The sequence below is a fragment of the Hyperolius riggenbachi genome, chromosome 12 (genome assembly GCF_040937935.1).
Source record: "Hyperolius riggenbachi isolate aHypRig1 chromosome 12, aHypRig1.pri, whole genome shotgun sequence".
NCBI classification, from domain to species: Eukaryota; Metazoa; Chordata; class Amphibia; order Anura; family Hyperoliidae; genus Hyperolius; species Hyperolius riggenbachi.
This window is the reverse complement of record NC_090657.1, coordinates 170,948,850-170,974,848: the sequence shown is the minus strand read 5'-3', so window position 1 is coordinate 170,974,848 and position 25,999 is coordinate 170,948,850. Positions and strand designations below refer to the sequence as shown.

The following is a 25,999-nucleotide window of genomic DNA, read 5'->3' as shown; positions in this document are numbered from 1 at the left end:
AGGGTGAAAGGCGTGTTTTATGGGCACAGTGCGATCTATTCTTCCATACCGCTCTGATAAACAGGTGGACAGGGAGATCTGACCAATCCACTTAGGGAGAGGGAGAGTTGGCCAATCCAACCAGTCAATCACCTATATACTGTTATATACTGGGTACCATATACAGTACAGCACCAGTATTTGTTCATACATAGCACCAGTATATGATTTTTTTACATTTTTATTTGGTGTGCGTAGGAAGCGGGGTAGTCTTATACAGCGAGTATATCCCAAACTTTAGATTTTAACTGGAAAAGTAGATAACTACAACTTCTACATAAATAACATATGAATTGTACTGTTTAGGTTTTGATTTCCGTGGATTTTATATAGTAAAGAAAACTGTTCCTGCCACTTGCCATCTTGCCCTCTAACTGAAGCCAATCCTGATGTAATTTTCTCCCTTACTTTTTTTTTTTACGCCCTCAGCCAATCCCTCAGCCATGAACTGCCCTCAGCCAATCAGTGAGGAGCAGGAATGTGGGAGGAGTAATGACAAACTTCCTTCTTGTTGGCAATGGCAACAATAGAGCCAGGCTGACTTACAGCAAAAACATTTCTGAATAGATTGGAGCGCTTGCAATGCAGGGTAAGGTTCCAGGCTGCATAATAAACACAGAGCAGAGGGTAAATGGAATTTTATTTTGTGGTGGACAATTCCTCTTTAACAGACCACTACTAGAGCCAATTAACATTTCCCAGAACCAGGTCAGGCCTCTCCAGCCGACACCGGCTGTGTCATTATGATGCACAGCTATATCAAGTCAGGGAAGACTAATCCACAGACCACAAGTCACAAACCAGAGGCGACACAGGCAGCTGTGACTTCAAGTGAATGACTGTAGGCTCACAGTGTGTAATTACTACACATGTCAGAGGAAAATCCTGTGCAGTGTTGTGATAAGGATTTCCACTGGGACTGCTCACATTCCAACCACCTGTTGGATAAATAGCCATTTCTATGACTAGTGAGTTGAGTCATACCTCTATTATAAAAGAAAGTCATTTATGTACAAAAATAACTAGAAGTTGGCACAGGCTTTATTAATAGGATGCAGACTCGAGTGAACAGATTTTTTTGTTTATGTGTCAGACCTGAGAGGAGTGTGATGGGCTTGTTTACTGGCATAAAGCGGATCTCAACTCAGAACTGCCTCTCTGCTCTAAAAGATAAGCAACAGCATAATAACCTTTCAAGAAAAACATTTCTTTATTGCAGCTGATACAAATCCTGCAATCAATCTGCAGTGTGTCTACTTCCTGCTTCCCTAGAAGTAGGCATAGGGTTAACATCCTGTGTTTACAAATTAGCTGCTCTGCCAAGACAGCCAGCTGACACAATTGAGTGATTACATTGCAGTTGTGATTAGTCACAGATAAGGGGGATTAGAAAGGCTAAATTCTCTAATTACATACAGGGGGTATTTCTCTAGGTTTTCCTTCTGTCCTGTGCTAGAGTTCAGGTCCACTTTAAAGAAAAATGGGCATTTGACTCGGCTTTTAGCAGCTTTGGTGGGCTGTAGAGGCTCTGTAGTGACATATAGTAGAACGTAAATGATTCAGGTCACACACTTTAACAGTAATAATCCTGTATCAGCATCAGAGACGCTTCCTATATATTGCTTTATATATTTGGTATGTGGCCCCGCCCCGTGATGTTTAGCCTAGGCTGTTTAGCTATGTGGAATTCTCCTCCCAGAGCATTCTGGGAGACCAGGTATATTTTGTACTGGCTTCGGAATTCTCAGAAACAAACATTCTGCAGTGATGCACCTGATAGGACTTAAGATGTCACCACCGGACATATATTTCAGAATGTAAATAAGGGTGAGGAAAGATTTTACAATGTGCAAACCGTGATTAATCTATAAATTAATATTGTAACAAAAATAAGCCATTCTATTCATTACGTTATTTTCACTACAGGTCCTCTTTAACATACAGAGAAAAAGCTGACTCCCAAGAACTAGACAAGAGACTGGCTACTTTTAGCCAGGCTACAGAAATGGACCAACAATCAAAACGGATTTAAGTTTTGCTTGCAGAGAAGGACACACTGCTTCCTGTCCCTCCTGTACAGCATGGAGCTGATTGGTCAAAACAGGGGTTGCAAGTGATTAAAAGATTGCTTGACTCCATTCAGCCAGTCAGAGATACACAAATCAACAAGGTGATCACGTGACACTTTCACTTCCTGTTTTATCTTACTCAGCATGCGATAGGTGACTGTGACCAGCCCAAACACTTACAAACTGACCACGTGCTACTATCTCTGCAATGGAGAACCCACTACGGCAAAGTTTCTCAACTTCTGTTTCATAAAGAACATCCTGATAGTAGTCAGTATTTATAAACACTCTCTTGATCATATTTCACCCTCTCTCACCTAGGACATCTAGCTGGGACTTCATGGCTAGGTCATCGCAGTGGCCTGGCCTCCTACATCCACTTCTGGCAGGGTACATGGTGTACTTAGCAGTCACTCCCTCTGTTTGCCACTGGATGGGGGGAGCCACTTACAGACATTAACTTCCCTTTTCCATGTGAGTGTACTGAGTGGCGTGGTGTATTTGGCCACCATGTGGGAGATTCCTGGTGTAATAGAAGGGGGAGGGTACCTGGGAGGATACACTGCCTTTTTTACGCTTATTCTTGCCTCTGGAGGGGACACGTGGCCTGTAGATGGTGGAGGCATCAGAACAACATAATACCTTAAAGGGGTTCTGTGGGGGTTTCTGAGGAGAAAAACTGCCACTTACCTGGGGCTTCTATCAGCCCCCTGCAGCGGTAATGTCCCACGCCATCCTGCTCCCATCCGCCGTTCCCCGCAGCCGGCACCGGGCTATTATTCGTCTGTCACACAGACGAATAATGCGCGTTGCCGCGCCTCCGCTCGCGTCATCTGAGGCTTACTGCGCAGGCGCAGTACAACGGTTTCTTGTACTGCGCTGGCGCAGTAAGCTTCCGATGACGCAGGCGGAAGTGAGTGGGTGCGCGGCCACTGTAGCGCAGCCGAAATTGGATCCCATGCCGCTTAGACCGGGGCCGGCGGCGGAGAACGGCAGATGGGAGGAGGACGGCGTGGGACATTACCGCTGCACGGGGCTGATAGAAGCCCAAGGTAAGTGTCTGTTTTTCTCCTCCGCAACCCCCCACAGAACTCCTTTAAAGGACACCTGAAGTGAGAGTGATATGGAGGCTGCCATATTTATTATTTAAACAATGCATATTGCCTGGCTGTCCTGCTGATCCTCTGCCTCTAAGGCAGGAAACACACTTAGCAGAATCACATGTGTTTTCCCATAGAACATAGTGGAAAATGCATGTGATTCTGCTAAATGTGTCCTGCCTTATACTTTTAGCCATACACTCTGAACAAGCATGCAGACCTGAAAAGATTAGCCACATGTTCGTTTCAGGTGGGCGATTAAGACATTACTGAAGCCAGGAAGATCAGCAGGACAGCCAGGCAACTGGTATTGTTTAAAAGTAAATAAATATGGTGGCTCTATATACCTCTCACTTCAGGTGGTGTGCTTGGCATTAAGTCCTGGGGGCGGAGATTAGCAGGGAGCGCTCATGCGCAAGCGTGATTGTTTCCTGCCGAGACATGGAGCTCCGTGTTCAGCCTGCCAGCCGCATTCGCGGCTGACAGGCTGTAAAAAAAGAAAAAATAGCCGTTATTTACATTGTTCAGCACTGCGATCTCCTGCAGCGCTGTACAGGGGACAGCTCTGTCACTGAGCTGTCCCCTCGAGTGCCTCAAAAAGTGATTGCTCTCATAGGCTGATGCCTATGAGAGCCGATCACACTGATTGGCTCTCGGGGGGAGAAGGTAGGAGGGGGGGGGGGGGGGGGGAAGACATTCCTATTTTAAAAAATAATCCTTAATAAAAAAAATTGAAAAAAAAACAACACATTGATCAGATGCCACCGACATAGAGCTCTGTTGGTGACAAGAAAAGGGGGCAGATTCATTTGTGTGCTCAGTTGTATGGCCCTGCAGCACATTGTTAAAAGCTGCGTACTGCATGCAGGGGGGTGTAAGCCTGTGGTTCTCAAGAGGTTAACATACTTTTACCGGTTTATTGTTCTGCCTTGGGAAAGTGCTGAACTCTGGATAAAAACAAACAAAACTTACGGTAAATTTGTGTAACGCACTGACACAGTGAACATTCCTCACTAGTGCCAATCTGCTTATCAGCAGAAATATCGGGAACTGCAACCTGATGTACAGGTCAAGCCTTGGACTCTACCCCTCTCCCTCCCACCACTGACAAACGGGCGCCACAGGCTGTAGAGTGCCCCTCTCTTCCTGTCCCTTCATAGGAGGCTGATGTAGTCACATGACTCCTCCTCCCTCAGCCACACTGCACATTACAAGGCACACAGCGGACCAGTGATGTCAGGTTAGGTTGCGCCGCTCTTTCTGGTGTTGTTTTGCAACGCGCAGGTGTCAGCATGCTATGCATCTTCCTGGAAGCTGTTCTGTGTTGACATAAAGGTCAAACTGATAAACTAGCTCTATTATCAGTCACAGTTTACCACATTTATTGGTACTCATTTCACCTGGTTCCATTGATTGGTGCACCGGTTAAAAGCAACACTGAGGAGAAAGCAGAAGGAGAAACAACACCTGATTTCCCAGTTCCACTGAACTTCCCTTTGTCCTGTAGGTGAATTATTATTATTATTTATTGGATTTATATAGCGCCAACATATTACGCAGCACTCTACAATACATAAGATTACAGACAATGCTAACAGGGGTGGCCGACAATACAATACAAGTAATAATCAATAAGATACACAACACAGGTACTAATACAATGCCAGTTCATACACTGGAGTGGTAGTTCCAATAACACAAGTTCACATTACTCTGGGTAGAGTATACACACAAGTATGATACACAAAGCGAGAGGGCCCTGCCAAAGGCTTACAATCTAGAGGGAGGGGGTGGTGACACAAAAGGAGGGGGGCTGCGTTGAGAGGTTCTCAACAGAGTTAGGGCAGCGTTTAGGTTGGGTAGGCCTCCTTGAAGAGGTGAGATTTGAGTGCTTGTTTGAAGGTTTTGAAGGAGGGGGCAAGCCTGATGGGCAGTGGGAGAGAGTTCCACAGGATGGGGGCGGCTATACTGAAGTCCTGTAGTCGTGCATGGGAGTGCGAGAGGCATAGGGTGGTTAGGAGTAGGTTTTAGGAGGAGCAAAGTGGGCGGCCAGGTGTGTATCTGCTGATCAGATGAGAGATGTAGGTCGGGCAGGACTTGTTTATAGATTTGTAGGCCAAACATAGGATCTTGCAGCGGATTGCAAGCCAGTGAAGGAGTCGTGGAGACAGAATGGTGGGAGGAGTCGATTAGTCTGGCTGCTGTGTTCATGATTAATTATTGGGGGGGGGGGGGGGTTGGTTCTGAGGAAGGCCTGACAGGATGGTGTTGCAGTGGTCCAGTTGGGAGATGATGAGGGGCATGGACAAGGAGTTTGGCTGTGTCCGGAATCAGGAAGGGATGGATCTTGGAGATGTTACGTAAATGGAAAATGCAGACCCTAGCACTGGTTTGGATGGTGGGGGGGGGGGGGGGGGAAGGAGAGGCCGAGTCCAGGGTGACACCCAGGTAGTGGGCTTGTGTGGTTGGGCAGATGATTGTACCGTTGACAGTGACAGATGTCTGTGAGGGGTGTCTGTGAGGGGTTTGTGGAGACTGTACGGGTGGGAAGATTGGGAGTTTAACTTTAAAAACCTGGCTGACATCCAGGATGAGATGGCTGATAGGCAGGAGGATACCTTCTTCATGGTGGTGGAGGAGAGGTCCATGGTATGGAGGTAGATCTGGGTGTTGTTTGCGTATAGGTTATAGTTGAAGCCCAGAGAGGAGATACGTTTGCCAATGGAGGCGGTGTCAATTGAGAACAGCAGGGGGCCAAGAACAAAGCCTTGTGGGACCTAAACTGAAAGGGGGGTGGAGGTTGAATAGGAACCATTGAAGGAGGTCTTAAAGGAACAATTTGAGAGGTAAGAGGCAAACCAAGCTAGGGCAAGGTCTTGGATACCTGCAGATTGCAGGGATTGGAGGAGCAGGGAATGATCGACTGTGTCAAATGCTGATGAGAGGTCTAGGAAAAGAGGATGGTGTATTTTACTTTGGTCTTGGCAAGTGTGAGGTCATTGACGACCTTGGTGAGGGCAGTCTCGGTGGAGTGGGCTGGCCAAAATCCTGATTGTAGGGGGTCAAACAGGGAGTTGGAGCCAAGGTAATGGGTCATGCATTGGTGGACTAGACGCTCCAGGAGATTAGATTCAAAAGGGAGGAGGGAGATAGGACGGTAGCTGGGTGGGAGTGAGGGGTTTAGTGAGGGGTTTTTTTTAGCAGGGGAAGTACAGTGGCCTGTTTGAAGGCCGAGGGGAAGGTGCCTGTGGAGAGGGAGAGGTTAAACAAAGAGGTGAGGATTGGAGCCAGAACAGGGACGTGTGGACGGAGGCAGTTGGATGGCACAGGGTCTAGGGGGCTTGAAGTGGCAGGAGAAGTAGCTAGGAGGTGGCTGACTTCATCCTCTGTGACAGGAGTGAAGGCGGTGAGCGGTGGGTGGGGTGGAGGAGAGGAAGGTGGGGGGAGGAAGAAGTAGTGGAGCGAAGGCAGGAGATTTCAAGTGGAATGGTGGGTATTTTGTCAGTAAACTGGGTGGACAGATCAGTAGCTGAGAGGGCGGAGGTGGGGGGAGGAGTGATGGGGTTAAGGAGGGAGTTGAAGGTGGAGAAGAGGCACTGTGGGTTGGAGGCTTGGGATCCAATCAGGGCAGCAAAGTATTTTTGTTTAGCATCAGATAATGCAGAACAGAACAGCTGCATGTTGCCCGGCAGTCCAAGAAGTCGGAGTTGAGGTGGGACTTCCTTCATTTGCGTTCAGGGGCTCATTTCTGCTTCTGGAGGTTGCAAGTGTGGGAATTTAAAGGGAACCTTAACTGTGAAAAATAAAGAGTTTCACTTATCTGGGGCTTCTTACTGCCCCCTGGCCATACGGTGCCCACGCTGGTCCTCCACAACCCTCTGTTCTCCCGCTGCCAGCTAGTTTCGTTTTTGCTGACTCAGAGTCAGTGGGCCTGTGCAGCCCTGGCAACGTGTATCGTTGCTCACATTGCCGTCCGCAATAGCGTCCTGCGCAACTGAACGAAACTAACTAGCTAGTACATGAAAGAACATTTGAAAACATTCTCCCAAGTATTCCCTGTGTGTAAAATATTTAATTTTCACTGCAGATAGGAGTACAGGTTTGCTTATCTCTGGTTCATCAGCAACCATAATAATTGCCAGATAAAATCCCTCTGTCTGTGAGCAGGATCAAGACATAAGTAGAGAGTGTCTTACAGTTGCTGATGACCTGGGATAAGCTATGACCTGTACTACTCTCTGCAGTGAAAGTAAAGGTTTACCCACATGGAATGCTTAGGAATGCTTTCATCAATCTACTTTAGAGAAGTTTTGGCTTTGGGAGTGTAACCGCACTGTAAAATTCCATCTTACCACCCCCACTTCCTCTATTGACAGTTCACTTACCCAGAGCCGGCCCTAGACTTTTTTTACTGCCCAAGGCCAACTTGTGAGGATGCCCCCCCCCCCCCCCCGACACATACTCTGATTTGTAATGATCACGCAGCACCCAACAATTTACTCTGCTTCATTGAATGATCTCAGTCAGCCAGGGAACATATGCAACAACTTGAGACATGATATGCTGCAGCTCATCACAATGATACACTGGCTGGCCGGCCGCGAGTCTGTGACAAACAAACTGCTCACCCTCAGCCAGTTGGCCGTCCTCCATTCCTTCTCAGTCAGGACAGCAGTGCCACCTCCTCCCTTCTGCTGTGCAAGTCAAATTAAGCTCTGCTGCTCTCCTGCCTCACCCCTCCTCACTCACTGTCAGACTCCTCACACAGCACAACTAGCTGCTTTTCCCCAATGATGACCTCTACACCTCGATCTCCTCTCGCTTCTCACCCACTCTGACTGCATGCTGTTAGTGTAAACACACAGTACAAACATGCCACCCCTGCAATCTCTGCGCCTGATGCAAGTGTTTCACCTTGCTTCATGAGAGAACCAGCTTTGCACTTACCGCACTGTGGGGTGTTTCCTGCTTAAAAACATGGTTCCAAAATGTCCCCTCTTCCATTTTTACTTTTCATATTTTTTATCCCCTGTATTCAGATTGTCAGCACTTTAGCACACATTGAGCATGGAGGATGTCATTTTTTACATCAGGCAATTAAAGCAACAATGTATATTAAAACAGTGTAGAAATGAATAAAGCAAGTATAATGAATTACTGATCGAAGTCTCAATCTAATCAGAGCCACTTACCTGCTGCAGGTATAAAAGGAAGTGGGTGTTCAGCATTTCTAAACCGTGCGGATTGCGTTCTGCCCGCAGAAGATTCTGGAGCTTGACTGGGAGCTTGGCGGGCTGAGGGGGAAACAAATGAGGCAAAAGAGATCATCCTGGCTGTTATAAATCACTATCATTTGTTAAAAAACATTTTACAATGCCTATCAGTGGATGGATGTGCATCATATTTCGCTGTTAAAAATCATCAAGATCCGTAGTAAGCTCTCCCTCCATTCCTCATTGTCATGATATCGCAGCTAGTTATGATGTTGGGATAATATGCAAAACACAGAAGCCATATTTTCCCATTTTTCTGCCTGTGTCACACGTGTATGTATGTGTGGTCATCTGGCTTTGGGGGAAGCTGTACTTGTCTGTATGACAGTGTGGAATACATTTACCCTCAGTTCTTCTGGAAGCAGGGAGCTAATTAGAAGCCCCATTGTCCCAATATACAAATCAGGACAGAGTCAGGGAACTTCAAAGGCTAACATAAAACTCTGGAATTTACATATGACAGCCTGCTGGAATGTTGAGGAAGCCTTACTCAATTGTCACCTGGAGTGGGGAAGTCCTTTTTAATGATCTGAACATTGGGACAGGAAAAACCTTTGAAGCTGCATATCACAGAAAGGATATGACCAAATCTACCATCAGACTCAGTCTGGAAAGATGAAGTGTTTGAATTGCTTTGAAGTCTGCAAAGTGTGACAGGAAAAACCTTGAAATTCGCATGTCACAGCTAGCCCAGATGTGACAAGGGACTCGGCAGACCGTGATGTCACAATCTGGGAAATTGCGTTAGTTTTGGGGTGGCCCGGGGGCACAAATTTTACTATATAACCCAGCCTGGGACAGTCACAGATCATCTTCTCTTGGAGGTAGCGCATAGCTAGGGATGATCCCGAGTGAATCGGAAACGGCGTTCTCCCGCAAACTAACGCCCAGATCTATACGCTGGTAACTTTTTTTATTTCCCTTTTATTTTTGCCAACTTGTCTCGTTGTGTATCCTTGTAACTTTTATTTTGTAACTTTTTACTGTTTTTGTAAATCTTTTGTATATATTATTTTCTGCATTGTTCCACTTTTTTCCTGGAATATTGAATCGTTATTTAATAAGTTTGACTTCTGCTGTACTAAACTAACACTCATAAGCCTAGAAGGAGAGACTGCAGTGGAGCTTGCATTACAAGTTCCGTGCCTGATTGTGCCGTGCTACTGTACGATTGTACTGTGTGTGTGTGTGTGTGTGTGGCGTTCCCGTATTCGGCCTAAAGCGCAAAGCTGACCCGAATACGGAAACGCGGATTGCGTGCAGATTGCTCGACAGCAGAGTGGAAGTGTCTAGCAACAGCTAGTGGTGGCAGTGAGAAGTGTTTGAGGGGTCACAGCCTTGTTTTAGCTCGACTAAGGCTGCTTCCCCTCTCGATCTGGTCAAACCCGCAGTCGGGAACCGTATACACAGGCGTGCCGCGGGGCCGGTTCCTGACACTCATAACCTGTCTGTACCCCTCAACTGAGCTGTTCTCTATCTGCCTTCCCCCCAATTCCCTGGAAAAACTCCCTCCTCTCTAATCTCCAAATCTTATTTTACTACCTGAGCTCTAGATTTGGCATTTTTCCATCCTCACTGAAAATGGCTGATATTACACCATTTGTAAAACAAAAACAAAAACACTGGATCCCAAAAGCCCTATCCAGCTACTGCCCAGTGTCACTTCTCCACTTTGCCTCCAGACTACTAGAATGCCATATACATGCAGAATTAATTATTTGGCAGGATAGTGTTAAAGGAAAACCAAGGTGACATGATGAGATAGACGTGATGTAAAGTGCCAAGCACAAAAATAACTAGGCTGTGTTCCTTTTTTTCTTTCTCTGTCTGGAAGAGTTAAACAACAGGTATGGAAGTGACAATTTCTGTCCGGGTCGGGACCGTGTCGGATTGGGTCAGAATATGGCTGATAAGTGAATACAGCCATAAAACACTTCCTTGTCAGTAAACGGCTTCTAAGAGCAGGAAACAGGTAAAAAAGGGTCAATAATGCATAGATTTGACCTCTGGCATACTTAAATGAAGGTGTCATTGAACAGAGACAATGACACAGTAAAAACGTAAAAACTAGATTTAAATATACAATAAAAATGTGGGGATCGGTTGAAGGGCGCCCGAGCTGCCTGTATGAAAAGGGCGCCGCCATAGACATCAATGTTATTTCTGGAAATAGGGGCTACAAGATGTAGAAAAGGGCGCCCGAGTTTTGATATAGGCTACAAGCGGGCTCCCCTTTGTAGCCCATATTTTTTCGGCTGCAAGGTTTTCGGCTACAAGCGGGCTCCCCTTTGTAGCCCGTATTTTTTTCGGCTACAAGGTTTTCGGCTACAGTAAGGTGCCCCTTTGTAGCCCATATTATTGCCTTTTTTTCTAGCCTAAGTTTTTATATGGGCTACAAGTGCTGGAAGCCGTATTATTTCATTCCCCCACTATCCATGGCGGCCTGGAGGGGGAATAGTAATTAACACATCCCGGAGTATTTTTGTAGCCGAAGTTTTTATATGGGCTACAAGCACTGTAAACCGAATTATTTCATTCCCCCACTATCCATGGCGGCCTGGAGGGGGAATAGTAATTTACACATCCCGGAGTATTTTTGTAGCCGAAGTTTTTATATGGGCTACACCAGGCGCCTTTTTTGTTGCCGAAGTTTATATGGGCTACACCAGGCGCCTTTTTTGTAGCCGAAGTTGGTATATATGGGCTCCACCAGGCGCCCTTTTTTACCGGCGCCCTTTTCATGTAGACCCAAAATGTGGGGTATCTTAAATAAAAAAGTAGATACAATTGTTTTTCTCATCAGTTTATTTTCACCTCGGATGTCCTTTAACCTCCTTGCCGGTTATCCCGAGCTGAGCTCTGGGTAACTGGCGCAGGAGGATTGCTCTGGCCCTGCTGGGCCGACTTTCATAATTTCTTTTTTTCCTACACGCAGCTAGCACTTTGCTAGCTGCGTATGGTACGCGATCGCCGCCGCTACCCGCCGATTCGCCGCGCCCCCCCCCCCAGATCCCTGCGCAGCCTGGCCAATCAGTGCCAGGCAGCGCTGAGTTGTGGATCGGAATTGCCTGCTTGCGCAGATCGCCGGCGGCATTCGAAGAAGATAGGGGGATGCCGCTTGTCAGCGGCTATCATGTAGCTAGCGCTAGGCTAGCTACATGGTTTAAAAAAAAAAAAAAAAAATGAATAAAGTGCTGCGCTGCCCCCTTGCCGCAACAATTGGATCGGCAAGGGGGTTAAGGGCTCCACCTCTGATAAAGGGGACCAGGGTTGAAGTCAGTACCTATCCAGTAAGGAGTTCCTAATACTGCATGGTGGCCTACTGAGCGCATCCTTAGTTCTTTGAGAAAAGTGCTATATAAATATTATGATTCTAGCATTATTATTACCGTATAGGCATCCGCACTTACCTTGTAAGCTGACAGCAGGTGCCTCAGAAGTGACCACATCCGTTCCACAACGGTTGCTGACATCTCCAGAGGTTTCTGGGTCTTGTGGCCTCTGTGTTGGTAACCTCCCATTGCTGCACTGTGGTGGCTGGTCTGGTGGTCTCCTGCTGCTGGTGCTTCCTCCAGTCAAGTCTTCACATAGCTGGTTGAACATCTTCTTGTGGTGAACCCGAACAAACCTGTGAAATTCTAATACAAGGAGGTCTCATTTTATCAAACACTATTTCTGAGGCACACAATGTAATCAAACACTTAAAACAGCTTATAAAAGGAGAGGCAGTGTTGGTCTTATCTCCCCTAAAGAAGATGGCCGGATAAACAGAAATTATTCATTTTATTGAGCACTATAATAAACAACGCATTTCTCAGGACTTTGCCCGCTTCATCAGGTCTGTACAACAGTGCCTATCAGCTGAGGCCTGCACGTTGAGCACCTCTACCTCAGGTAGTGGCGGTTAAATGTGCTAGTCCCAGCTGTTGAGAACTGCACTAAATCACCCTGAGCGGAAACAAGCTCTAACACTTCCACATCCCCTTACCTCTCAGCAGAGGGTAGTGCTCCTGCTGCTCCGTGAGCAATGCCGCTATCTCGCACACCATCGTGTCATAGTTGTCTGTCTTCTTGTAAGTGGTGAGGGCAGTGGAAAAGCGCTGATAATTGTCCGGTCCCAACGCCACCTTCACCTGCTTCAGGTAAGCAGACACTTCCACTACCTGGTTCTTCTTAGGAGCAGCAACACTGTAATTACTAGCTGGGGCTGTAGGAAACAAAACAAAAAAATATAAAAAAAAATATTTAGTTTTAAACCTTTAACCAACTTAAAATTAGCAATGCTTTATTAATATAATTTTATATAGATATTTTCATGACATGGGAACTAACGATCAAGTCCCTATCATTGTTGTCTAATGCCCCTACCAAAGTCTTATTAAAACATTTGTTGAGAGGGTAGAGGGGTGGCAACAAGTGTGAAAACTGGGCTGCCCAAAGGATACTTCAGAATCCTGCTTGAACCTGGAACCTTAATAATAAAGACACAAAATTGTTAAAAATGAACAGTTGCAGAAGAATTCCAAGGGACACTAAATAAAAGCATCCCCCTATCAAATAATACTATCAAATAACTTAAAGGACACCTGAAGTGAGAGGCATATAGAGGTAGTCATATTTATTTCCTTGTAACCTCCTAGCTCGCAAGAGGCGCCACCCCCAGTGGGGGTACTGCGGGGCAGGGGGCTCGGAAGAGGCGGCACTCCCTGGTAGCGGTACTGCAGGGCAGGCTGGCTCGGAAGAGGCGGTGCCCCCCTGGTGGCGATACTGCGAAGCAGGGTGGCTCAGAAGAGGCAACGCCCCCTGGTGGTGGGCTGCAGTACTGCGGGGCAAGCTGGCTCGGAAGAGCGTCAGGGACCCCGACATGGATTACAGGGAATTTTCTTTTCTGCCGCTGGGGAAGTTTCCTTCCCCAGCCTGGTCAGCTTATGCAGAGCGGGCGGCAGGGAGCAGTTTTATAGTTACCTGATGCTGCACAGGCTTCCTCTCTTCATCCACTCGCAGTGCTGCACTCCCAGTATCCTCTTCTGAATTCCGATCAAATTATTACATGTGATCGGTGCTCAGAGGATAGTGTCAGTGGTGCAGCGCTACCGAGTGATGGAAGAGGCGTAATAGAAGAGTCTCTTGCATCACTAATCTTCCACCACTGGGTGGCGCTGCACCACCACCATCTTCTGAGCACGGATCACATGTAATAACATGTAATAATGTGGTCATAAGAGGATGACGGAATTGCAGTGCCACACTTCCATGGGTGGAGGAAGAGAGGAAACCGGTCCAGCATGCGGAACAGGTAACTATGGCTACTCCCTGCTGCCCGCTCGGCATGATCTTATTAGGCAGAACAACAAGTTCTGCCGGATGAGGTTACAAGTAGTGTGCATCTTCAAACAAAATATTTCGTTTGAAGATGCCAACGGGTTAAAGTCATATTAAAGAGACACTGAAGCGAAAAAAAAAATATGATATAGTGAATTGGTTGTGTAATATGAATAATTACTAGAAGATTAGCAGCAAAGAAAATATTCTCATATTTTTATTTTCAGGTATATAGTGTGTTTTTCTAACATTGCATCATTCTCTAATATGTGCAGATTACACAACACTCAGCATTTAAAATGATTCTTTCAGAGCAGTCTGTGAACTAATGACCTCTCCTCTGGCAGAGAAAAAGACATTTGTTTACTTACAGATGAGATAATAAAAGTCAGAAGTCAGCCCTCTCCACAACTTTGAAAGTCGTAGAGATTAATGGCTTTTTTGCATAGAGATAACAACTGGAGTTTCTTAACTCTACCTGTACTGGAAACAATTAGACTGATGTATCTGATCTTAATGTTTTATTTCTTAGCTGTACTACGCATACAAATCATAATATCATAATTTTTTTTTCGCTTCAGTGTCTCTTTAAACTCAGCATTTCTGCTTTGCTCTAAAAGATACTTTATAGCATAAATTCTGCTACAAGAGAAGTAAAATTGTAGCAGAACAGCATTCAAACAGTGAAACACAGCAGTTTCTTCTTTAGTGGGAAGCTTATTGGTGGCCACTAATAATCCAATCTTACCATTTCTGCGTAACATAAGGGGCTGCCTAAATTATCCAATCAATATCTTCACCAAATTTACCCTTATACTACATAGATTTGGTAAAATTGGATGAAAAAGATTGGATCGTTAGTGGCCACTGCAAAGTATACCTGCAATTAAAAAAAAATAAAAATACATAAATAATCAGATGCTTACCTCATTGGGGTAAGCCTCTAGATCAGGGGTGTCAAATACATACAAAGTGGGCCGAAATTGAACACTGGGACCAAGTTGAGGGCCAACCTCAATGTCTACTGGCCACCTTAAAAAGTTCCCTGGAATCTAATGCCTCACCTCCAACTCTATACAGTTCCTGTGTCTAGTGGTCCTCCTCTCTCCCCTATAAAAATCCCTGGTGTCTAGTGGCCCCACCCTTCCCTATACAGTTGCCTGGTGTTTAGTGCTTTCCCCCTCCCTCCCCAATATGGCTTCCCTGGTGATCTAGGGCTTCACCTCCAATACAGCTTCCCTGGAGGTCTAGAGTGGGCCAAACATAACGCACAGTGGGGAAACCGCATGGGGGCCAAATTTTTTGGTTCCGAGGGCCAGATTTGGCCTGCGGGACGTAGTTTGACATGTAAGCTATAGATTCTAATGAGTCCACCGTCTTCCTCAGGCAGCTCGTTCCATCCCTGGGACCCGCAAACGTACATAAACAATAACAGCAGCAGTGGCCAGCCTGCACAGGTACACTAGTGGCTTTTCACTCAGGCTTCAATAGAAATAGCAGAGCCAGTTCGGGTACACTATTTCCAGCACAGCCTAAGGAAAGCTGCTCCCAAGCGCTGGATCCCCTCTGCTCTCCCTCTTTAGGATCCAGAGGCTTCCCCCTCCCGAAGTAAATACCACCCCTCCTTCACACTTTTTTTCCCTTCAAGTTTACGTTAAAGCCGAATCCGAAGTTGAAGACGTGGTTACATTACCTTGTTTGTTTCCTTATCTGCCACTATTAGTAAACATTTCTAACAGTGGTATGAACACAAGACAGAAAGTGTACACAGAAGCAGTGGTGCTCATCCAATATTTGGGTTTCCAAACTACCCAGATAATCCGAACTTTTTTCCACTATCCGAACTTTGGACTGTATTCCAGATACCTGTGTAAATACGAATAGCACTATCCGAGCAAATTCGGATTTCTGTGAAAATCCGAAATCCGGGCGGATAGTTAGTAAGGATATCCGAGCAGAGGCCTTCAATGGCTAAAATCCCTTTCGGAGGGAGAGAGAGAGGGAGGGAGAGATTTTTTTAACCTTCCAAAACAGTTTGGAAGCATTTTAAAGGCCACTTCCGGCTTTCTCTTCGGATATCCGAATCCGACCGGTTATTGGGTTCGGATATCCGATGCTACTCAGATACCCAAAAGTTCGGACTCGGATATCCGATTTGGATCCGGATATCTGGGTATCCGGATCCGAATCAATTCGGATTTTAAAAAGGGGTATCGGAGCACCCCTGCACAGAAGACACATCTTCACTGTCTACATGATACTATAAATACAGCAATCATGCAATAAAATACAATGGCAGCTTGCAGAGCAGATAAACTGTACTTTGGGAACCTGTCATTTGTAAACGAACCACAATAAGCAAAAGCAAACATGATAACTGTATGGGCAATAAAAAGTAGGAAAACATGTTTTTATTGAATGTTATGCCAGAGTTTAGTTGCCTGGCAGTCCTGCTGATCTCTCTGACTGCAGAAGCATTTAAATCTATTTCAAAGCTATTATAACGTAGCTTCTTCATGTGCAATAATGTAGAGTGTACCCATGGCCAGAAAAATTGGGGATCTCTTCACCTACGAACAATCGTTCCCCGATCCATCTAGCTGAATCTGCAGGCGTCGTTGGCACCATCGTAAATGAACAATCATGTAAATGATCATTTGCACGTTCACTGCAAAACCTGAAAAAGTCAATGATGATCATAAAAATCCACCGCAATTTAATCCAGCATGGCGGTCGTTAAAAAATGAACACCCAAGATTGCTCCAACTCAGACGATACCCAAGTTTTCTTCGACTCCGACTCCACGAGTGGGTACAAAAATCTTCTGACTCCTAAGGCCCCGTTTACACGTATTCAGTTGGTGTGCATTAGTGTGCGTTAGTAGCGTTGCTACGTGTTTTTTCCATAGCAGTGCATTGTGAAAAAGATTTCAGTTAAAATACGTTAAGTGTGAAAGACGCCATCCTCCGCTTCCTGTATCCGCCGGTTCCGGGTCCCGTAGTTTCGGCCAATCGGCGTCAGCACGCAGCCAATTGTCCGCATCACAGGGGCTCCCAGCATACCCTTACGCGTGCGACTGCATACTGCGCAGCCGCACGCGTAAGGATATGGAGGGATCCCCTGATCATGCGGACAATTGGCCGCGTCCGCCGGAAGTACACGGGACCCGGTACCGGCGGATCCAGGAAGCGGAGGATGGCGGCGTGGCAGCGATCCAGGCTTATGGGGCTGGAAGAAGCCCCAGGTATGTATGAAATCTTTTTTCTTTTTCCATGTCCGGCGTCTCTGGTTCCCTTTAAGTGTAAAAGGGCCCTTAATTTATGTAACCACCGCCTCCAGGTACCCAAAAGTTGTTCTACCTCCGACTCCAACTCCACAGCCATGGTCATAAACTTAATTTAACAAATTTTCGTTAAATGATGTTGCGCCATATTGCTGAAAAAAATGTTTGCTGTAAAAATCTTTTGTTATTCTGGGTGTGGTAAGGCCCATATCCACGACATATAGACTGTTGTTGCTGAATACACATTCCAACAGAATCACACACCTGAAACAAGTATGCAGCTAATCCAGTTAGACTTCAGTCAGAAACACCAGCCATGTGCTTGTTTACGGTCTGTGGCTAAAAGTATTAGAGGCAGCAAATCAACAGGACTGCCAGGCAACTGGTATTGTTTAAATGGAAATAAATATGGCAGCCTCCATATCCATTCTCACTTCAGATTCCCTTTAAAATGCACAATTTCAGGCAATTGACAGAGCGAACAGACAGCAGCGGATGGTCGGCATAAGGTAGGCTCTCTGATCATTTAGCCAATTGCTTTGAAAAGTCATTTTAAGTGACAGGATGCCTGAATGGGGGTGTTACCTGGAATAACAGTTTGGGTGTTGGTCCATTGTTGCAGTATATATGGTGGGAGTCACACTTATCTTTATATATGTCAGTCTGCTCATGCCTTGACAAAGGGGATCTTATTGACTCCGAAATGATCATCGGCTTAGACGACTTTTTGATGTCCTATGTGAGTGCATAAGAAACAATAAAAATGAGTTGTTCCTGAAGTCTATGTGCAGATGCCTTTGTCGATTTCTGGATTGTTTGCTGCAACGGGTCTCCAGCACCAGCCAAGCTCAAGTATAGGTGTGCGACATACAATCAGCCCAATACCTGCCCAGTGGACTCTCCGACCACGCCCCTCTTGAAATCTCCTGCCCTTTTGGCGCTTATAAAAATAAAGCTCTCTGGAAGCTTCACCCCAAATGGATACGGGATAAAGACATAGGTGAGGCAATCTCTACTGCCATCCAAAATTACTGGGATAATAATGAACGGACGGCCTCACCACAAATCACCTGGGATGCTTTTAAGGCCACAATTAATCAAATTTTGGACCGTAGAAAAGAAGTATAGGTGTGTGGTTCTGTCGATTGATTGGGTGGCACACTGAAAAGGTGGCAGACTGAAAACAGCCTTATCAGTCTTACCGACAGACTGTTCATACACTCTACTGTCGGCAGAACGCCTGCCCAGCGGGAGGGTCTGACGGACCCGTCGTTCATCACAGTAGTGCGTGTGTACGCACCTTAAATAGCATTCTTCTTAAATGCCAGTTAGACTTATAATGGTTATGGGCCTCCAAGGTAAACAACCGAATAGCATGTACAATAAACTTTGGGAAGTTTGCTTGCTCACTAAATTAACAACTCATAAAGTCAGCACCCAGATACTCTGACTAGGAGTTTCCTCCTCACTAGTGAAACAATTACTCTTTACCCAAATGAAAATCACATGCTTCTAATGTCTGGAGGGAAAGAAACACAGAACGAGGGTGAAAAAAGCTGCTGATTCAGGTTGAGTTAAACATCAAACTATTAATAAGTCAAAGTGACGCATCATAAACTACGAGAGCTTAAAAAAAATGTCAACACTTCTGAAACCACAGTAATTACTTAACACAGGTGTGTCACAGACTCGTCACACCACCAGCAGGGAATCACCCGATTTAAAGCCAAATCGCCTGAGTAATTTAGTCTTTAACTCAGGGGCATAGGGATGAGCAAGCGCAGTTTTGCAAACAGTAAAACTTTACCTGCTCCTTTCCAAGAAGGGGGCCCTGGCAGGAAGCGTTTAAACGCCACTATCGCAAAAAACTGTGAACTTTTACCAGCTGACGGAGCAGTGATAGTATATCTACGCCTCTTGAGCCTTCATCTTAGCTGGAATGGTGTAGCTGTACCTACCTCCACCGCGCTTGCTCAGGAGCGCTCCCGCACACGCTCTCGTCAGCGCCCATTAGTACACTGATCGGTGAATGGGAACATGAGTTTCAAAAGCTGATCAAAATGCCTGTAATCGATGATCACCAGCATCAGTGAGACAAAGTGAAAGTAAAAACACACACTCAACACTTCCTGTGTACTGTGAACAGTACAAAGGATTAAAGTGGGGGGATATCTAGTGCCCAAAAAGTAAAAAGACACGTACATACATTAAAAGAAAATAAATAAATCCCCCATTAATTAACCCCTTACCTCCCTCCTCCCATAGTTACTAAAATAAAACACTTGAAAAAAAAATTGACATTTGAAAAAAACAAACAAAAAAAACCCATAGATAATTACCTTAGGGAATCAATTACTTTTAATACGTATGTCATGAGGGTATAATACTGTTATTTTTTGCAAATAAGGGCTTGTAATGAGTGATATTGGGCTTAATTCACTAAGCTGCGCTTTTAAAGCAGCGCAAATTAAAAAATCCCCATCTGAGGGTGGGCTTACAGGAGCGGCCGGTACTATAAGCCCACTCAGCACTCCTGCTCGTAGTGTGCACTGCTAACTTACGCGCACTCCCTGTAAAGTACCGGTCGTTCCTATAAGCCTACCCTCAGAACTTCCTCTCTGTTATAAAAGATAAGCAACGGCATAATACCCCTTAAAAAAACATTTCTTTGTTACAGATGATACAAATCCTGCAATAAATCTGCAGTGTGTCTACTTCCTGCTTTCATGGAAGCAGACATAGCAGTGGCTGGATAGTGTACTGGTTACTGCCTTTGACATAATAGACCAGGGTTCGAATCCTGGCTAATGTCAGTACCTATTCAGTAAGGAGTTCAAGGCAAGACTTCCTTATACTGCATGGTACAGTATAAGGGCCTGGCTGTCCTACAGATGCTCTGCCTCCAATACTGTAAACCATAGACTCTGAACATGCATGCAGATCAGATGTCTATGACAAATCTGACAAGATTAGCTGCATGCTTGTTTCAGGGGTATGATTAAAGGTGGCCATACACTGATAGATTTTCAGCAGATTCGACCATCAGATAGATTTCTGTCAGATGCCTGTCAAGTCGAATATGACAGGAATCTATCTGATGTGTGTCACACACTAGGAACAGATTTCTAATAGATTTCAGGATGAAATCTATTGGAAATCATTCTAAATGCATTACTGCACCATTAGCAGTGGCTGGATAGTTTAATGGTTAAGGGCTCTGCCTCTGACACAGGAGACCTGGGTTCAAATCTCGGCTCTGCCTGTTCAGTAAGCCAGCACCTATTTCAGTAAGGAGTTTCTCGGGCAAGTCTCCTTAACACTGCTACTGCCTACTGAGTGCGCTCTAGTGGCTGCCTCACAAGCGCTTTGAGTCCGACAGGAGAAAAGCGCTATACAAATACTGCCATTATTATTATTAGATCGAATGCAACTCTATGGGCCATCGACCTAGATTTTTCATCCGTCAGATAGATCAAATCGATCGAAATCGGCCACAAATCGATCGATTTGATAAAATCGATGTGCGATCGATTTGACAGAAATGATCGATGGCTGAAATCGACCAGTGTATGGGCCCCTTTAGACTCTACTGACCAGAAAGATCAACAGGGCTGCCAGGCAACTGGTATTGTTTAAAAGAAAATAAATATGGCAGCTTCCATAGGTCTCACACCTGGGGTTCCTTTTAAGGACTGTCTTGGCTAAGAATCTAGAAAGCTCACAGAAGCCCCCGACGACTTCAACAAGTGGTACATTCCAAAATTATATTGAGAAACACTGTTCTAGATATAACAGTTATTGAAAGTAATCTTTTTTTTATCTTGTTTACTATTTGCATTGAAAGATTGCAGAAAACAGCATTTACGCTACTGAAATAATATATATCATGGCCTAAGATTTTTTTTTTCACACCTTCTGCTATATCAAGACTGATAAGCTGCTTCTCTCAGCCATCCCTTGTCCTTAACCTCCTTGGCGGTAATCCAGAGCTGAGCTCGGGGTATGCCGCCGGAGGTCGCCGCTCAGGCCCTGCTGGGCCGATTTCGGTTCTGAAAAAAGCAGCACACGCAGCTGGCACTTTGCCAGCCGCGTGTGCTGCCCGATCGCCGCCGCTCCACGGCGATCCGCCGCGTGCAGTGGCGAAAGAGGGTCCCCCCAGCCGCCCGAGCCCAGCGCAGCCGGAACAAACAGTTCCGGCCAGCGCTAGGGGCTGGATCGGGCGGCTCTGACGTCAGGACGTTGACTGACGTCCATGACGTCACTCCGCTCGTCGCCATGGCGACGAGGAAAGCGAAACAAGATAGGCCGCTCATTGCGGCCTATCTTGTTACTTTCGATTGCCGGAGGCGATCGAAAGTACGCATCAGGAGCGCCCTCTAGTGGGCTTTCATGCAGCCAACTTTCAGTTGGCTGCATGAAATATTTTTTTTTTAATTAAAAAAAAAAACACATTGCAGCCTCCCTGGCAAAATAAATAAACCGCCAGGGAGGTTAAAGCTGCAATGCACACAAGGGGCCATATGCAATTCACTTTTTCACCTGAGTTTTCTCCTAGGAGGTAATTTTTCATCTTCAATGTAAAATAACTTTTCAGAACTTTGCAATGCAAAAAATACCAAACGGTAGGTAAAAAAGTACTATTGCAATTATTTTAATTATTTGGTTTTTTGTTGGTGGTTTAAAGGGCATTTTATTGACAATTTTGAAAATATCACCTAGGAGAAACTCAGGAGAAAAAATGAATTGCATATGGGCCTTTCATGGTCTGTCCAGTGATCGAGGATAATAGAAGCAGCTAAGTGAGGGGTGAAGGGGCGGGTACAATTTGCAACTAACAGTAACAGAACACAGGTTCATTTAAACCCCAGTAGGTGAACAATCCAATCAATGTGATGGGGCGTTTTACATTATAAAAACACTGCTCATTGTAAGCCATATAAAATACTTTTAAATACATTATTTCAATTAAAAAGGTTTCCTTTGTTTCCTAGTCTATAGTGGAATTAAAGGGCACCTGAACTGAGGCGGATATAGAGGGCATACATTTGTAATCGGCGCCGGTAGACTTGCTCGCAGGATACAGCCGGTATATGGATGATCCTGCTTCTGCACTAGTCCGAGCCGTATTAATTACTATTCCCCCTCCAGGCTGCCATGGATAGTGGGGGAATGATATAATTCGGCTTCCAGCGATTGCTGGAGGACGAATTATTGTGTTTTTTAAGCAACTTCGGCTCCGTCCTCGGACGGCGCCGACGTTACTCACCGAGCGCTGTATGATGTGATTCCTATTACAGTCTATGGTGGCGCTGGCTGCACCTAAATCTAGCAGCGATGGAAAAGCACTACTCTGATATAGAGGCGGCCATATGCATTTCCTTTTAAACAATCCCCATTGCTTGGCTGCCCTGCTGATGTCCTCTGCCTCTAATACTTACAGCTATAGACCCTGAACAAATATGCTAATCAGAAGCTAGAGAGGTCAGTAGGATGCCAGGGAACTGTTACTGTTTTAAAGGAAATAAATATGGCATCCTCCATATTCTTCTCACTTCAGGTATCCCTTAAAGGACAACTAAAGTTAGATGTACATGGAGGCTGTCATGTTTATTTACTTTTAAAAAATGCCAGTTGCCTGGCAGCCCTACTGATCTATTTGGCTGCAGTAGTGTCTGAATCACACCAGAAACAAGCATGCAGCTAATCTTTAGAGATGGCCGAACATCAAATTTTGTGAACTTCTGCAAATGTTCGCGAACATGCAAACCATAGACCTCAATGGGCAGGCAAATTTTAAAACTTACAGGGACTCTTTCTGGCTACAAAAGTGATGGAAAATGTGTTTCAAGGGGTGTAACACCTGGACTGTGGCATGCCGGAGGGGGATCCATGGCAAAATTCCCGCCAAAAATTGTTGATTGTTGAAGAGTTGATGCAGAGTCGGGTTATAATCCCTAAAGGGCAGAAATCACATTACATTCAGAACACAGCTATGGGTGCACAGCTCTAGGTGTCGGTGGGCTGTGGAGTGTCACACACCCAGAAATGCAATAGTACTGTCAGAATACAGTGAAACATAATGCACTGGAGTGGTACTATGCTTGTTACAAAAGCAGTAGTACTGTGCACAGCTGTGGGTATCAGTGGGCCGTGGAGTGTCACACACAGAGAAATGCAATAGTACTATCAGAATACAGTCTAAACTAATGCACTGTAGTGGTACTGTGCCTGCAACTTAATGTGCAACAGCAGTAGTGTGCACAGCTATGGGTATCAGTGGGCTGTGGAGTGTCACACACAAAATTTAAAAACAGGAGACTGATGCACTAGCCCTCAAAGGGGCTATTTGGGGTGGTTTCAGAAAGTATTCAGTGAGGAACAAGAACACAGGCTTAGCTAATGCTTTCCCTACCATTACTGCAGCAAGTCTAACCTTGCTCTCACTAACAGTCAGCAGAGAACTAATCCAATGTGGCCACTGTAACTGCTTTTTAATGGGGGTGGGGGGTCCAGGAGGTGGTGATAGCTGATTGGCTGCCATGTGTCTGCTGACTGTGAAGTAAGGGTCAAAAGTTTAGCTCAATGATGATGTATAGGGGGCGAATCGAACACGCCAAATGTTCGCCGGGGACAGTAGGAATTCGTCGGGAACTGTCCGCCGGCAAACCGTTCAGGCCATCTCTACTAATCTTGTCAGGTCTGATAATAATGAAACAAATTACCCAAGAGAAACTTGACCAATGGGTCTAGTCAAGTTCACATACTAAAATATGTAGAAGTGATCCCCTTATGTGTCCCTTTTTAAGATGCAAGTCTTATTTATGGGTAAACAGGGACCTTAAAGGGAATGAACTATAGACAAAACCTTGTCATCAACCTCAATAGGCAAGTATTGACCCAAATCATTCAATAACCAATTTAAACTTCAGGTTATTATAAAAAAATTTTTTTAAAATATTCACATTAATACAGAATCAGAATCATCTTTATTATCGCCAAGTACACCATTTGGTGTGCCCGGAATTGCTTGTGGTTCACATGGCAAACTGGCAGTTCAGGAACATATAACAACGCAAGGCAAATATATAAAGCAACACAAGTTTGAGTCTTGGGAGGGACATAGTTTACAGCTGTGTGGAAGATTTGCCCTGAGGGCTAGAGTGTCTCAGTGTTGGAGACCTGGTGGGTGAAGGGGGGGGTCTTAAGTTCAATGAGTTCATCAGGAGAACCGCTTGAGGGAAGAAGGTGTTCATGCGCCTGGTGGTTTTGGAGGGGATGGATCTGAAACGGCGTCCCAATGGTAGGAGCTCAAAGTAACGTCTGCCCGAGTGGGAGGGGTCAAGTAAAATCTTGGAGGCCCTTGCCTTCATTCTCATAGAGTAGAGGAGATCGAGCAAAGGCAGGTGGGCGCCAATGATCTTCTCTGCTGCGTTTATCACTCTGTGAAGTTTATATTTGTCCCTAGCGGTTGCTCCTGCATACCAGACGATGATGGAGCAGCACAGCAGAGGATGGATTCGATGGTCGCGGTGTAAAAGCTGGTAAGCAACTCCCGTGGCATACCGACACAGTGGTGTCTGAATCACACCAGAAACAAGCATGCAGCTAATCTTGTCAGATCTGATAATAATGTCAGAAACACCTGATATGCTGCATGCTTGGTCAGGGTTATGGATAAAAGTATTTGAAGCAGAGGATCAGCAGGGCTGCCAGGCAACTGGTATTGCCTAACAGGAAATAAATATGGCAGCCTCCGTATCCCTCTCATTACAGTTGTCCTTTAAAGCACACCCAACCCCAAGGAAACCATAGAGGTACTGACATGCTGGTTCCCCATACCTCTGCGTTATCTATTCCAAGCTTGCCCCTCCCCCCAAAAAACAATTGAATGCTCATTCGTGCCCGTCGAGTGACGTCGCCTACACCCGCCACCTGGAAGATGGACCAGGTTTGTCGTCGTGGGACATCGGGATTCACCTTCCTGGGTCGCAAGGCGATTATTCAGCTGTAGCTTTGGTTCGGAGGTCAGAAACCTTTTAAACCCTGGAGCAGTGCACCATGGGAGGATTGAGCACTGCCACATGGTGGGCCCTTAGACCTGTATTGTGGGTGTACAGCTGACAGTATTACATTCTGCCTGTAAAATCATACCATTCCTAACCAAAAATTATTATGCAACTGAGGAAAGACCTGATAAGAAAAACCCTGATCTGCCTCACTATTCCAGCACAGTGATTTATGAACGATTCTAGCCAGGGGACCAGCCTTGCAGGCCAAAAACAACACACATTGTTCTTATGACTGCTGTACTATCAGGAACTGTTCAGGGTTTCACACATTTGCATTTCCTCATAGTTATGTTCACAGACTGAGAAAGCATTTTCAGCTGATTATTTCTGGTTATCCTTAACCACTTCACCACTGAGGGGTTTTACCACTTGAGCACCAGAGCAATTTTCACCTTTCAGCGCTCCTTCCATTCATTCGTCTATAACTTTATCATTACTTATCACAATGAAATGAACTATATTTTGTTTTTTCCGCCACCAATTAGGCTTTCTTTAGGTGGGACATTATGCCAAAAATTATTTTATTCTAAATGTGTTTTAATGGGAAAATAGGAAAAATGTGGGAAATAAATAATTATTTTTCAGTTTTCGGCCATTATAGTTTTTAAATAATGCATGCTACTGTAATTAAAACCCATGAAATTTATTTGCCCTTTTGTCCCGGTTATAAAACCATTTAAATTATGTCCCTATCACAATGTTTGGCGCCAATATTTTATTTGGAAATAAAGGTGCATTTTTTCAGTTTTGCGTCCATCCCTAATTACAAGCCCATAGTTTATAAAGTAACAGTGTTGTACCCTCCTGACATAAATATTTAAAAAGTTCAGTCCCTAAGGTAACT

The 25,999-nt window shown here is 45.2% G+C and overlaps 1 protein-coding gene across 11 annotated transcripts in view; it reads right to left on the bottom strand.

The window, feature by feature from the left end:
• RTEL1 (regulator of telomere elongation helicase 1) overlaps positions 1–25,999 on the bottom strand; it is a 441,366-nt gene that overhangs the window by 102,495 nt on the left and 312,872 nt on the right. For 10 of the 11 annotated variants that reach the window (XR_011025114.1, XR_011025113.1, XM_068262473.1 and 7 more), the window contains 3 exons: positions 12,470–12,688; positions 11,892–12,119; positions 8,401–8,502 (listed from right to left, as the gene is read on the bottom strand). Coding sequence is in view for 9 of the 11 variants with exons in the window: in XM_068262473.1 (XP_068118574.1) it covers positions 8,401–8,502; positions 11,892–12,119; positions 12,470–12,688 (549 nt within the window). In the remaining 2 variants the exon portion in view is untranslated. Of the gene's footprint in view, positions 1–4,574; positions 4,646–8,400; positions 8,503–11,891; positions 12,120–12,469; positions 12,689–25,999 lie in introns of those variants that run through there. The other variant, XM_068262474.1, reaches the window with a different exon arrangement.